This window comes from Triticum dicoccoides, chromosome 5B, assembly GCF_002162155.2.
Source record: "Triticum dicoccoides isolate Atlit2015 ecotype Zavitan chromosome 5B, WEW_v2.0, whole genome shotgun sequence".
In the NCBI taxonomy this organism is placed as follows: Eukaryota; Viridiplantae; Streptophyta; class Magnoliopsida; order Poales; family Poaceae; genus Triticum; species Triticum dicoccoides.
Genome location: NC_041389.1, coordinates 689,723,238 through 689,737,960, shown reverse-complemented (window position 1 = coordinate 689,737,960; position 14,723 = coordinate 689,723,238). Strand labels below are relative to the sequence as shown.

The window sequence follows — 14,723 nt, the reverse complement described above, 5'->3', positions numbered from 1 at the left end:
CCGGGTTAGCGGCGGTTCGGGCCGCGTATATAGCGGCGTGGCGCCACGTGGGCGTAACGGACTAGCAGATGGGTTTTATCCCATCCCTTTTAATCTTTCTCTCGAAAGGTGTCGAATCGAAGGGAGAAAAAAAAGGAGGAGAGGCTTATCCCGTTCCACGGGATTGTCGCGGTTTTTTTTTTAACATTAGTACAGACACAAGCGCTCATATACACGCGCATACACTCATCTCTATGAGCGCACACACGCACACCCTACCTCTATGAGCACCTCCGAAAAACCGAGCCGGCATTTCATCTTGAGATTTACGAAGTCCCCGTAGGCGCCTCGTCGTCGACGGAAACGTCTCCTCCCACTGAATGCGCATCGCCGGAAATTCTGAAATAAATTCAGGAGTAAATGCGAGCATCGGGATTTGAATCCTGATGGGTTGGGGATACCACAGTCTCTCTAACCATCCAACCACATGTTGGTTTGCGGATTGTCGCAGTTGAGTTGGGTTGACAACGACGTCCAAGGTGATTGTGATTGACGTACAAAGGGCTTTAATAATCCACGTGTGCTCTTGAGCAATCAACCTCTAGTTTGATTCTCACGCCCAAACAGATCCTATTTACTCCCTACTTAACATCTTGAAAATGGACGACTTGCACGATCATCCTTGCCTCGTCATCTGACTCATCCATCTTCACCTTCTCCGAAGCGGTTGCGACATGAACCTTCTTCTCTTTAAGCTTGAGCTTCTTCTCGGCCACAGCCATCAAACATGTTAAACCTCTCCGCCTTACATGTCTCCTTCATATCGGAGCGCTTGATATATGTCCACTCATTCTTCGTCGAGATGTCCACGAACCTCTCCGTCATCTTGGCTGCCACCCCTTCTAGCTTCACCTTCTTCTCCTCCCACTTCTTTCCCCGAAAACCCTCACCTAATCTTCTTCGATGGCTCTTCTGTTGGATCATCCGTTTCTTCCTCAGTGTCGATACCGGCGGTCTTGGTGGAGTTGGCAATGAACACATTCCACTTGGGTTACCCGTTCAACTTCAACCAACAATGCATGAGGACGAAATTCTTCTTCTCCAGCGCCAAGAACAAAGTCCATGTACGAGGAGGCTATAAAGTAAAACATTGGCAACGATATGCATATCCGATCTGGCCAAATGTTCAAAACATGGAGTATACCTGGCCAACAATTTGCATATCCAATCCGGCCAAATGACCAAAACATAGAGCATATCCGGTCAACAAGTTGCATATCCTGCAAAATGACCAACACACTTACTTGCTCGGAGATTTAGGCACGGCGCGATGAGTTGCTTCAAACGCCCGCAATACTTGGACACGGACCCTTGAATGATGTACCATCCATGGCTATGAGACTGCACCAATCTGTTGCGGAAGAGTTCGCCAGCATAGGGCTTGAAATGCTTGCGCTCATGGAACCAACGTGTGAATGTTGGCCCAAAATGTTGAGCCCTTTTTCTCTGCGCCATGGATCAGATCGATGGTAGTGGTCAACCACACATCGCACAACAACTCGCCCTCTCTCATGTTGAAGCTTTCTCCTCTACCCCTTTTCTTTGGATCGACTACAAATTCATCTGGATCTAGGTCGTCGTCGCCGCCCTCCTCTTGCTCCTGCTGCCCGGTGGCCCAATCCGGTTGCATGCCTGACTGCTTGTGCATGCCCGGCTGCGTGCCCTACTGGGTGTAAGTGTCGGACTGGATGTACCCGCCCGACTGCGTGGACTTTGATTCATCCACCTGCTCATCCTCGTAGCCTCCACCTTTGTCATGGATTAACTCAAACAACGGCCTATCTGCATCGTTGTATGCCGGCTCACCCCGCTTGAGGCATACCGAAGAATAGCATGCAGGCATTAAGTTGCTCCATGCCCGGTGTCTGACCGGACAAGCTGCGGTGATGTAGCCTCCAAGAAAAGAGGTGCCGCATTGACATCGACATAGAAAGGCATGTGTTGCTTACCGAGCTGCTAGGGAAGCACAGAAATAGGGGGCCTTGTGCTCCGGCCAGGACATCGTCTACACAGAAGACGGCGGCGGCATTGGCTAGCCCCGCCCTGCACCACAACCGCCACCAGCACCACGACGGGCCCTTACACTTCCCCAACCATGACCTCCCCATGCACGACCACCACCTCCACCAGCTTTCTGCTTCTTGAATGACACAGCCTTTGCCTTCTGTCTGAGCCGACGATCTTGCCTTGTCGCCAAGTTGATCATGTGGGCGGCTACCTTTGTCGGATCCTCCGCCACTGACTTCGACAAATTTTCGTAAGGGTCCTCCATGCGGCGGCGACAGCGAAAGGAGGGGGGTTGTGGTGGAGAGCGGCTGAATGGAAGAAGAGAGGGGTTGAGAATGACTGGTTTTGCGACTGGCGGTCCAAGTTTGCACCATGGCGCTGAGCCTCGACCTCAATCGTAGCTTCTTCTTCTTTTATTTGGGGTTCACCGTGCCATCTGTGTGTTGATGCTCGTTAGTCTGGATTGTAGGAAATACTTATGTGTGGCTTGCAACATTATATATATATATATATATATATATATATATATATATATATATATATATATATATATAGACACACACACACTACATAGTTTCTGGAATATGTTTATCTTGATATGGAATTTACCGATGCACTTGAATATTGTTCATGAAAGCCGGTACATATATGTTGGAAACAGTATTTATTAATGCTGGAATATTTATTGTACTAAATGTATATTTGCCCGGGCACAGCATATATTATGGAAAGCCAGGTTGTTTGTGGGATTGGCTCCATGAATTGGTAAAGCCTGTGAATTTGAATTGTAATTCAAATTCAGCGTGCGACTCACACGTACGTGCTTGTGGGACAGTTTGCAGATGAAACTCCTTGATGGTTACTAATGATCGTGGTTGGTTAAGTTAATTTGGAGTCTTCGTTTAAACAGATTTTATCTGGACATTTATCTGCAGTTTATACAGTTTGAAAGTAACTGGAATAGGATCATTATGAGCGAAACCACGAAAAAGGATCGAGGAATAAGGGTTAGACCGTGTGCGTATATTTCTTACATGGACGGGATAGGGTTTCTCTCGCTCGATTGCAGCAGGTTTGTCGTCTACTCTGTACATAGACACAGTTTCTGTCTTCACATCTTCATATTGCTTCCATAAAAAAAAAACATCTTCATATTGCTTTTTTTTTTGTCTGAGCACGCACGTCATTCATATTGATTGGTAGGTGGCTTGCCACGGACGCATCGCGGCTGGGCTTTGGCACTTGTTCTCAACTCTTGCCGACAAGTCACCTCTGATACTATAGTCAACTTGGCCCCGTTGACCCGCCGAAAGAGACGCAGCAGCTGTCGTTAGCCGGTCGATTACTCAAGGTCGTCGTCGACTTTACTACCTACGTCGTATGTCGATACCACTTTTGTACTGTACTTTGAACTGCCAAAACGTTGTATGTTTAAGAATGAAGGGAGTAGCAGTAGCAACTTGCATGGAGTAAATTGCATAAAACCACCCCATTGAGGGCTAGCTTTGCGAAAAACACTAGGGTACAGAATCATTGCAGAAAGCACCACGTCTAGCGTAATTGTTTTGCAGAAACCACTGATCGGCGGATCGGGCTGAGTTAAGTGAGTTTATGATAGGTGGGGCCCGTTTTTCGCGTACGTGGCACTCCAGGCCGTCCCGACAGCCGGCGGACGGCGTTAGACGGCGCCGTTAGGTCTCGTCTTTAGTCATCCCCGCATCCGTCTCTGTTTCCCCATTCTTCTTCCCCCTCCCCCTCGCTCTCGCCACCGTCGCCCCCTCCCCCTCGCTCCCCCCGCCGTCGCCACCTTGCCCCTCGCACTGCAGAGATGCGTAGCCCGGTGAAAGGTGGAATTGTGTTGGGTTTCGTAGTAATTTCAAAAAAATTTCCTACGCGCACACAGGATCATGTGATGCATAGCAACGAGAGGAGAGTGTTGTCTACGTACCCAACGCAGGCCGACTGCGGAAGCAATGACACGACGTAGAGGAAGTAGTCGTACGTCTTCACGATCCAACCGATCAAGCACCGAAACTACGGCACCTCCGAGTTCGAGCACACGTTCAGCTCGATGACGATCCCCGGACTCCGATCCAGCAAAGTGTCGGGGAAGAGTTTCGTCAGCACGACGGCGTGGTGACGATCTTGATGAACTACAGCAGCAGGGCTTCGCCTAAACTCTGCTACAGTATTATCGAGGAATATGGTGGCAGGGGGCACCGCACACGGCTAAGGAATCGATCACGTGGATCAACTTGTGTCAACTTGTGTGTTTAGAGGTGCCCCTGCCTCCGTATATAAAGGAGGAGAGGAGGGGAGGCTGGCCGGCCAAAGAGGGAGGCGCAGGAGAGTCCTACTCCCTCTGGGAGTAGGATTCCTCCCCCCAATCCTAGTCCAACTAGGATTCCTCGGAGGGGAAGGGAGAGAGGGGGGCCGGCCACCTTCTCCTAGTCCTAATAGGACTAGGGGAGGGAAAGAGGCGCAGCCACCTTGGGCTGCCCCTTTCTCCTTTCCACTAAGGCCCATGATGGCCCATATGGCTCCCGGGGGGTTCCGGTAACCTCCCGGTAACCCGGTAAAATCCCGATTTCACCCGGAACACTTCCGATGTCCAAACATAGGCTTCCAATATATCAATCTTTACGTCTCGACCATTTCGAGACTCCTCGTCATGTCCGTGATCACATCCGGGACTCCGAACAACCTTCGGTACATCAAAATGCATAAACTCATAATATAACTGTCATCGTAACCTTAAGCGTGCGGACCCTACGGGTTCGAGAACAATGTAGACATGAGCGAGACATGTCTCTGGTCAATAACCAATAGCGGGACCTGGATGCCCATATTGGCTCCTACATATTCTACGAAGATCTTTATCGGTCAGACCGCATAACAACATACGTTGTTCCCTTTGTCATCGGTATGTTACTTGCCCGAGATTCGATCGTCGGTATCCAATACCTAGTTCAATCTCGTTAACGGCAAGTCTCTTTACTCGTTCCGTAATACATCATCTCACAACTAACATATTAGTTGTAATGCTTGCAAGGCTTATGTGATGTGTATTACCGAGAGGGCCCAGAGATACCTCTCCGACAATCGAAGTGACAAATCCTAATCTCGAAATACGCCAACCCAACATCGACCATTGGAGACACCTGTAGTACTCCTTTATAATCACCCATTTACGTTGTGACGTTTGGTAGTACCCAAAGTGTTCCTCCGGTAAACGGGAGTTGCATAATCTCATAGTCGTAGGAACATGTATAAGTCATGAAGAAAGCAATAGCAACATATTAAACGATCAGGTGCTAAGCTAATGGAATGGGTCATGTCAATCAGATCATTCTACTAATGATGTGACCTCGTTAATCAAATAACAACTCATTGTTCATGGTTAGGAAACATAACCATCTTTGATTAACGAGCTAGTCAAGTAGAGGCATACTAGTGACACTCTGTTTGTCTATGTATTCACACATGTATTATGTTTCCGGAAAATACAATTCTAGCATGAATAATAAACATTTATCATGATTATAAGGAAATAAATAATAACTTTATTATTGCCTCTAGGGCATATTTCCTTCAAATTGCTGGTGGCGGCACTCCGCCCGGCAGCGGAGGAGAACCCGCAGTGGATCCAGGCGAGCTTTGCGGGAGCTCGAACCCTAGCAAGCCAACAGAGGAATCAGAGGAAGAGGACCCGCAGTATTCGATGGAATACCGGGCGGCGAGAGCATTCGCCGCGGCGGTGAAGGCCAATCCGAAGGGAAGCCAACACATCGGGTCATCCTACGGCGGTGTATAGTGAGATCCGCTTTTCTTTGCTCTTCCCCTTCCAGTTCTCCATTCAATGAGTACTCTCATTCAATTGTGTTGCTAGTGTACTCTAGGGTTAGGGTTCATATTGCTCTATCCTATCAGATGGAGTAGATGCTGTGGATTTGTTGTCATGTGCTCTAGGGTTGACATAATTTAGATTAGTTCAGATTCTGTGATTTGTTTGTCATGTGCCCTAGGGTTGACATTTTTAGATTAGTTGACAAATAAGCTGATTTAGTTGTTTTTATAAACGAGCAGCAAAGTTATCCTGGTATAGTATATGATTATGATATTATTAACTTAGAAGAATGCATGTTTGTGCTTTGTTATTCAGTTTATTTTAGGTACACTGTTAATTGGAGTGAAGTTAGACATTTGGTTAGGTTCACTGTTAAATGAGTTATCATGTTATCTGCTTTATAAGTGACAAAGGATTGTATTAGTGCACTGACATGAGTTGTTTCATTAGTGTTATTCAGTTATAATTAAGCACTTATACTGCTATGTATTTTATATTATTTGCAGTCTGGATGATGAGGTTTCGGAATTGAGGATGCATTTCCATGACAGAGACAATATTGAGAGATCTATGATGATGTCAGACATAACATTTTACAACTTAGTAGCACTGATAGAAACAGAAGGTTATGGATTTAAAGATTACATGTACTATGTCAGGGATCCTGGGCTAGGTATAGAAGGAATGGAAGAAATAGATGATGATGACAAGCTTGAGGAAATTCTAGACAACATAGCATTGCAAAATCAAAAGATATTGAATGTGACAGTTGTTAGGGCTAGTTCTCCCAATGCTGCAACTATAAACACCAGCTCCAATGTTATTGAGCAGCAAATCCCTCTAGAAGAAGTCGGAGAGCCCAAACTATATCAGATAGATGAAGGAGGAGTGTTGTTCAGTGCAAGAAATGTGCATGTAGCAGCAGCAAGTTCAGAAGCAGCAGAACTGGAGCCAATGCCCATACAGTTTCAAACATAGCATAGCACAAACAATTTGGAGGAGCAACTTGCTTTAGGTTATGTACAAGTGGAAGAAAATCCTGTAAATAATTCAGAGGATCAAATGGAAATTGAAAAGGTTATGGAGGAGACAAGGAGGAAGGAAATTCAAATGTTTAGGAAGAATAAGAAAAATAAAGAGAAGGACACTTCTTTGAAGAGAAAAGCTGCAGTGATGGATAATGAGGAGGACAGTGGTGATGATGATTTGGAAGAATACGGTGATATCCTTGCTAGGCTTGAGGAGATGAAAAGACAGAGGGAAGATCCATTCCTTCATTTTGAAGGGGACACAGATGTTGAGGAAATGTATGAGACAGAGGAGGAGGATGCACCATATGAGTCTGAAAGTGAAGAAGAGGAGGAAGAGGATGAAGAGAGTACTCTGGAGGAAGAGAGTAATCTAGAGTAGGTAGGGCAAGATGGACAGAAGAAGAAAAAGGAGAAGAAACACAGAAAAGGCCCAACAAGCAGATCACATGCAAGTGTAGAGGAGTTGTTTGAGGAGGACTGGATACCATCTTCTGATGAAGACAAGAAACCAATGGACTTGGGTGTGGAAGATGATGATGGTGCAGAGGCATTGGCATATGTTTTGCCCAATGGCAGGAAAAGCAGAGCTAAGAAGATGAAGAAAAGGTTATGGTATGATGAGAATAGAGCTCACCCAACTGAGCAATTTGTGAGGCATCTTTGCTTCATTGATGTGTACCAGTTCAGGAATGCACTTCAAACAATGCACATTGCACAGAACAGGAACTATGAGTACCATAGAAATTGTAATGACAGGGTTATAGCACAATGCATAGATGAGACATGCCCTTTTTATATATCAGCTTCTCAGGTTGCAAATGAGAAGATTTTTACCATAAGGAAGCAGTATGTGGTGCACACTTGTCCTTCTGTGTCAGAGAACACAAAAGTTACTGCTAAGTGGGTTGCAAAGTTTTGTGAGGAAGCAATCAGAAATGACCCATGCACAACAATCACTACTATAATTAACACTGCAAAGAGCAAGTATGGAGTGGAAATATCAACCCACATGGCATACAGGGCTAAGAAGGCAACAAAGAATGTTGTGTTAGGAGACAGCATGGGCTTGGCTTAGTAAAATCCCAAAGCACACTTGGGCCAGACATATGCCATGGACACAAATTGCAAAACAGACTTAGTAGTTAACAACTTAAGTGAGGTTTTCAACAAGTGGGTTCTAGATGTCAGGGCTAAGCCAATAAGGACCATGGTTGATGGAATTAGAACAAAATTAATGGTCAAGTTTAATACAAATAGAACCAAGACTCAGACTGTCAGATGGGAGATTTGTCCAACATATGCAGAGAAATTGGAGGAAGCAAAGAAGTGGTCTAGAAACTGCCAATCATTGATGGCTGGCCCCAACCTTTTCCAAGTTACTAGTGAAGAGAGAACATATGCTGTCAACCTAGCACATAGGACTTGTGGTTGTAAGAAGTGGGATATGACAGCAGTTCCTTGCAATCATGCTGTTTCTGCTATACACAAGGCTAAGCTTTAGCCAGAGGACTTTGTTCATGATTTCTTCAAAAAACCTATGTACCCGGCAGCTTACAGTCCTATAATATATCTTGTACCTGGCCCTGACATGTGGCCAAGGACAGATAGTTTGGACATTGAGGCTCCTGTTTTCAAAGAACACAAGCGCAGAGCACAGACTAAGAGGAGAAATGGCCAATTTGAGAAGCCAGCTCCCAAAGACACTTCAAGAATGGCCTCAATTACCTGCTCCAACTGTAATAAGGTGGGCCATAGGTACACCAATTGCCATGATGCTCTAAAGCCTGCACTTGCTATGAGAAAGAACAAACATCAGGTAACCACTCTGCTGTAAGAAAGACTAAATTTGTTGTTACTTTATTGCTTACTAATATTAAACTACTTGTTTCATTGCAGCCAAGCACCAGCTCTTACCCACCTGATAGTAGAAGCACACCAACACCAGCAAGGACTGCAACCTCTGCTGCTGCGAGTCCAGCTACAGCAAGGACTGCAGCCTCTGCTGCTGCCACTGCTGGTGGATCATCAAGGAGGGCAACATCTGCTGCCAGTCCAGCTCCAGCAAGGAGGGCAACATCTGCTGCTGCTCCAGCTAGGAGGCAGCCAACTGCTCCAGCTGCTCCCAAGGGTAAGGCAGCAGCCAGTAAATCTTCATCATCTGCTCCCAAGAGTAAGGCATCAGCTGCTCTCAAGGGTAAGGCACCAGTAACCAGATCTTCATCAACTGCTGCAAAGGGACCAAGGTTAGCTTTCATGCCTCCAAGACCAAGTGATGGTTCCCAGAGAGTCAGGAAGCCCAGCAACAGAAGGAAGGATTACTTGACTGCCTCTGGTGCAAAATGGTGATGATTTGGTTGTGTTGATGCTTTATCAAACTATGGCATTTTGGTTGTGTTGTGAAACTATGTTGTGTTGTTCTGCTACTCCAGTTATGCTACTCCAGTGTTGATGGTGATTTGGTTGTGTTGATGTTGTATCAAACTTTGGAATTCTAGTAGTTCTGTGATGCTCAACTATTATGATCAATTTGTGTCAAACTATGGCATTCTAGTAGTACTCTTGATGCTGTCTTGATGCTGTGATAGCCTCGACGTCGACAAAAAGCCAAAAACCCATCACTTGGCCTACTTGCTGCCTCGACGTCGACAAAAAGCCAAAACCCATAACTTGGCCAACTTGATGCCTCGACGTCGACAAAAAGCCAAAACCCATAACTTGGCCTACTTGATGCCTCGGCATCGATAAAAAGCCAAAAACCCATCACTTGGCCTACTTGATGCCTCGACGTCGATAAAAAGCCAAAAACCCATCACTTGACCCTACTTAACTAACTCAGAATCATCAGTTGAACAGGAACATACTAAAGCAAAAAATCATCATTTGCAAACAGATTACTTAAGATAACATTAACCAGCTCTAAATACCACCAAATTCAGCACTAGTTCAAATCCATACATAATCATAGTTTGACATTCAGCACTAGTTCAAATACCACCACATTCAGCACTAGTTCAAATGCAAACATCTTACTTAAGCTTACATATCCATAGTTCAGGAGTACTCATAGTTAATAGAATTTAAACTACTATCATTACAACAAATGCCAAACCACACCCTGCAAAAGGTCAGCAAATGCCAAATGATATTGCCCATTCTTCTCTTGCACTGCTTATCCATTTATGATGGCCTTGATCCCCTCCAGCTTCACATTGCTCTCTTCAACTGTCTTCTTGAGCTCATCAATGTGGATCTGCAAATTCTTCTTCTCTAAAGCTAGCTTCAACTTCATGTTCCTAATGACAGTACCTTGAGCATCTGCTATGTTCTTCAAAGTGTCATACTTCTCCTGCAACTTGGTTGTTTCAGCATCTTTCCTTTCTATCACTGCCCTCTGCTCCTGGGCATCCATAAGTGCATTGACATCTTCAACCAACTTCTCATAGCTGGCCTGGAGTTTCTTCTTCTCCTGTGTGAGGTCATGAATAGTAAATGAATGCATCAGACATTCCTCATTCCTGTCAATCTTACTCTGTTCATACATAGACCACAACTTGGACAGTGCATTCTCAAGGGTATTGGGCCAAGATGGATCAATCCATTCTACTAGTCCATAGTTTTTACCTTCCTGGAAAAAGAGTATTAACAAAATGAATTACATAGCAGTGACTTGCTTACAATGACAGGCTAGATTACTTTATACTAAAATTCAGATCATGCTCTAAAGTAAACAACTACTAAGTAAACAATGCTGGTGTGATAACCCATGAATATTCTGTCCTAAAATAAGCTAACATGGCAGAGTTAAAAAATGACCTAACTAAACAATATTGCCAGATCCAAACTAAAAAATGCTGGTCTGCCAACCCATGCATCTACTCTCTTAAAATACCTTCTCTGCACAACAAAGAAACCTCCTGCCAGTGTGAATCCCTTCGAAAGCAACACGCCTTTCTGCTGCCTTCCCGTGTCCATGGCACAAAACATGAATATCTGTCTCAGGGCCCTCGAAATCCGAGTCTTCGGTGCTAGCAAGAACCTGGAGTGCAAAAGAATGACAGAGATTTGGTCCAATGATTGAAAAGAAGCTCATTCCAGAAATCCCCAAATATCAAACCCTAACCCTAACTCTGAGAACTAACCTTAATGGTGCCGTCGTCGGAATCTGAGCTCATGTACTGCCTGGTGTGCTCGCTGCTATCCGACCCATCACTCCACGACACCATGGGGTTGCGGCAGCGGCGCGGCGCGGCGGCGACGGGTGTGGCGACCAAGAACAGAGCGAGAGCGAGAGCGAGAAGAGAGTGAGCGAGCAGAGTGGAGAAAGAGTAACGGTTGGGGCTTTTGACTGCTAGGACCGAACGGCGCCGTCTAACGCAGTCCGCCGGCTGTCGGGACGGCCTAGAGTGCCACGTACACGAAAAACGGGCCCCACCTGTCATAAACTCACTTAACTCAGCCCGATCCGCCGACCAATGGTTTTTGCAAAACAATTACGCTAGACGTGGTGTAATCTGCAACGATTCTGTATCCTAGTGTTTTCCGCAAAACTAGCCCTCAATGTGGTGGTTTTATGCAATTTACTCACTTACATGAGTATCAACCGATCGATCAAGACAAGGTAGGATCGTACTACCACAGTGGTATTTCGTGTCGTGGCTGCACTCAGAAAGGATCCACACCATACAGTACAGTACACGTGTCGCTGATCTACGGTAGCAAGCGATCGATCGAGTCAGTCTGGCTTCCTTCAGAGTTTGTGTCATTCATCACCACACCCACACCTGCGGCTAGCTTGAGGATCCAGCTACCCTCCACAATGCCACCGTCAGCAGCAGCAGCAGCAGACAACACTTGCTATTATCCCCTCTTCCTTTCTTCTTCTTGCAATAATAAAAATCAGTCGGATACAACTGGAATCCCATCGAAGCCACTGATTCATTCTTGACACACCATCAGGCTTCTTGGTTGAAAGCCTGTAATTCCGAGTGAATGGCGGGGGGTCTTTCCTTCGTCTGAAGAAGGAGGAGGTTAGCCTTGATGGGCAGGTGGTGCCTCAGAAGGACACCATTTGAGTTTGAGCCAGGTTCTGTTTGCTCTGCTCCGTCGCAGCTGCTATCTTCCGGTCCAAACTCACCGTTCATCGGCACATATATATTTGTGCACCATCCCAGGAAGCTCCTCGATCGGTCTTAAGTCTCAGCTGCATTGACAAAGTGACAATGCCAAATCAACCCAGAACAAAAAGAACAGAGACTAAAATTGTTTTAAGTCAGACCAGAAGTGCACAGTTTTTTCAACTTTTATCATTGTAAGAGCTTCCTTGCATCATTCAGGCACCAAATCCTCCTTTTCCAGCACAGACAAGGAAACATCGGAATGAAACCGCACAGCCAACTAACTAAACTCTCATATTACAACCGAATGCCGTTTAAGCGATCAACCTAACTTCGCCAAGTGAATCATCAGGTCTCTAGTAAATGCTCAAGCTTCGACAAGAAATACTGTCGAGGCAGACCAAAAGTGCCCAGCACACAGGTTTCCTGCTTACTCATTGTAAGAGTATCACTCAGGCACCCAAATGATGAAACAAGACCGCAGAAGCATCAATCCCGTTGAAGCAAGCTAGCACTGCTTTGTGAGACATCATCAAGCCTGTACTTCAGGCTGCTCCACCACCATCAAAGCAGCCCTCAAATGCAGCAAGCCGTCAATGAAGAGGCTGTCGTCGGCCATGAATGTCGACCATGGAACGCCAAAAAGATCACCGCACCCCTCCATGCAATCACCTGTGAAGATAGCCTTATCCTTCAACTTGCGCACAAATTCTCCTGACGATTTTGTCCGTGCAGCAAACTCAAACTTGAATGTCAAACATGCCGAGCCCTCCGGCTTGTCATGGATCCCTAACCAGAGGCCGAAGCTATATTGCTTACTCTGCTCGTCCATTTCACAGGTTGGCATGATATAGAAGTTCTGCCCTGCTACATGGAACAATTGCGAGAATAGTTCTCCTTCAGGGAAGAGTCGGGAGCACTCCTCGCATGTTAGATCCAAGTACACAATAACCTGTGGGCGGGGTCGATCGAACTCAACCACTTTCAGGGGTTTTCTCATGTAGGCTCGTTGTGGAACTTGGCAACAGGTTGCTGTGTCTGCTGCAAGTGCACCTTGCTCGTGTGCGGGGTAAGCTTTGTGCAAGAGTGCATCGGTAATGTGCTTCTTTGTTTGCTCATTGTCTACATCATCGCAATCATCACTGCATGTCAGGACCTCGTGGAGTTTTTTCCAGCTCATATGATTGAAGCGCAACAGCGGAAGTAAACGAGAACTCCATATCTTGTGCCTGTCCTCTGTTTCTAGGTATTGCTCGCACACCCACTCGACCAAGAAGGTATATACGGCATCTTCAGATGATATCTGTAGGTCAGAACTAGAAAAGATGGCTTCAATCCCAACAAGAGGCATGTCCATCAATTCATGAGGAAATCTGGAATGAGACAAATCATGCCATGAGTAAACATTTCATGCAAGATTTTGTGGCATGAAGATGTCTATAGTTTTCACGGAAAAAGGAAAAAAGTGGCTCCATCAGATGGTGGTCACTCACTTATCCAAAACCTTGTATTTGTTGGCGAGGAATTCCTTCGCTGCATCTGTCAGATGACGAATTTCAGCAGCCACTGAAATGGAGCATGGGTAATCTAGGTAGAGCAGTGCAGTCTCTCTGGTCATAGGCAAGTTTGTGAGCAACTGGCTGCAACGCTTCATGCAAGCAAGAACCTCAAATTTATCAGCGGCCATCAAGATGTCGAGCAGAAGATTGGGTTCAGTTGCTGTCAACTTTCCAGTGTACATAAATCTCAAAAGCTCCATCATGACAGTTTCCTCTGTTCCTAATAATAGAATAAAACAAGGAGGCATAAGGATTTACGATAACAGTTCGATAAATAACTAAATGGCAGATTCTTTGTGCGTAAAATACTACAGTACACCTTCGGTACTAGGAAAGCTATCCAGACAGCAGACTAAGAGTAAACAAAATAACTATTTAGTACTTAAAGGCGACGGTGAAAAGAGACTAAATCATTTGATTAGAAAAAAAACTAAGGGGTGACAGAAACTCGGGGACATAATCCCTAGAATACCATAAATAATCATGTTTTATATTAAAAAACTGTAGTGTGTGCAGATTACATAATAATAACAAAATCACAACAGAAAAGAGAAAACCAGGATAAGCTATAAAGGAAGAATGTTATCACTTTACCTGAATCAGCAATTCGGAGTGTTAGATATCTCTGATCAGACTCTTTCATACCATTTGAGAAAAGCTACGGTGAATGAAGCATATTAGCAAACATGAGCTGACCATAGAAGAAAATGAATCTCAGAAGGTTATGTGAATCACCTTGAGAAAGAATGGACTATTTGCAGCGAGAACCACCGAACTGATGTAAATGGTCTTAACTCGTAAAACTGGCATGGCCACCATGGTCCAGGAAGAGTCAATACTTTGCCCATCTATGCATCACATATATTATAAAGATCAGAGAGAAATAAAGGCAAACGGGGAAAATGAAGTAAAAGGCATAAAACACAGCCACCAGACAGATTATGCTTTTAAGATACTTGGAACACTCTGTACTTCTAGGTGCACATATTTGTTTATTCAACATTCAGAAACATGGTAAAATGATTAAGAAAATATCATGAACCTTCAAATTCATTCAGCTGCACCAAGCAATCTAAGCATGCTTGCTGCTTAGTGAGTAAAGTGATATCGGAATCTCATATAACTG

The 14,723-nt window shown here is 45.1% G+C and overlaps 1 protein-coding gene across 2 annotated transcripts; it reads right to left on the bottom strand.

Annotated features, from left to right (window-relative positions):
- Positions 1 to 11,443: 11,443 nt before the first annotated feature.
- On the bottom strand, positions 11,444 to 14,471 carry LOC119312654 (BTB/POZ domain-containing protein At2g46260-like). Of its 2 annotated transcripts, none has more exons than XM_037588396.1 (4): positions 14,333 to 14,471; positions 14,192 to 14,255; positions 13,532 to 13,811; positions 11,444 to 13,411 (listed from the first exon to the last, which is right to left on the bottom strand). In XM_037588396.1, exons 1-4 carry the CDS (start codon positions 14,414 to 14,416, stop codon positions 12,571 to 12,573), a joined length of 1,269 nt encoding a protein of 422 aa, XP_037444293.1. In that variant the 5' UTR covers positions 14,417 to 14,471; the 3' UTR covers positions 11,444 to 12,570. The 2 variants fall into 2 exon arrangements, with proteins under 2 accessions (XP_037444293.1, XP_037444292.1); XM_037588395.1 differs by having other exon boundaries at positions 11,445 to 13,411; positions 13,532 to 13,817.
- Positions 14,472 to 14,723: the final 252 nt, after the last annotated feature.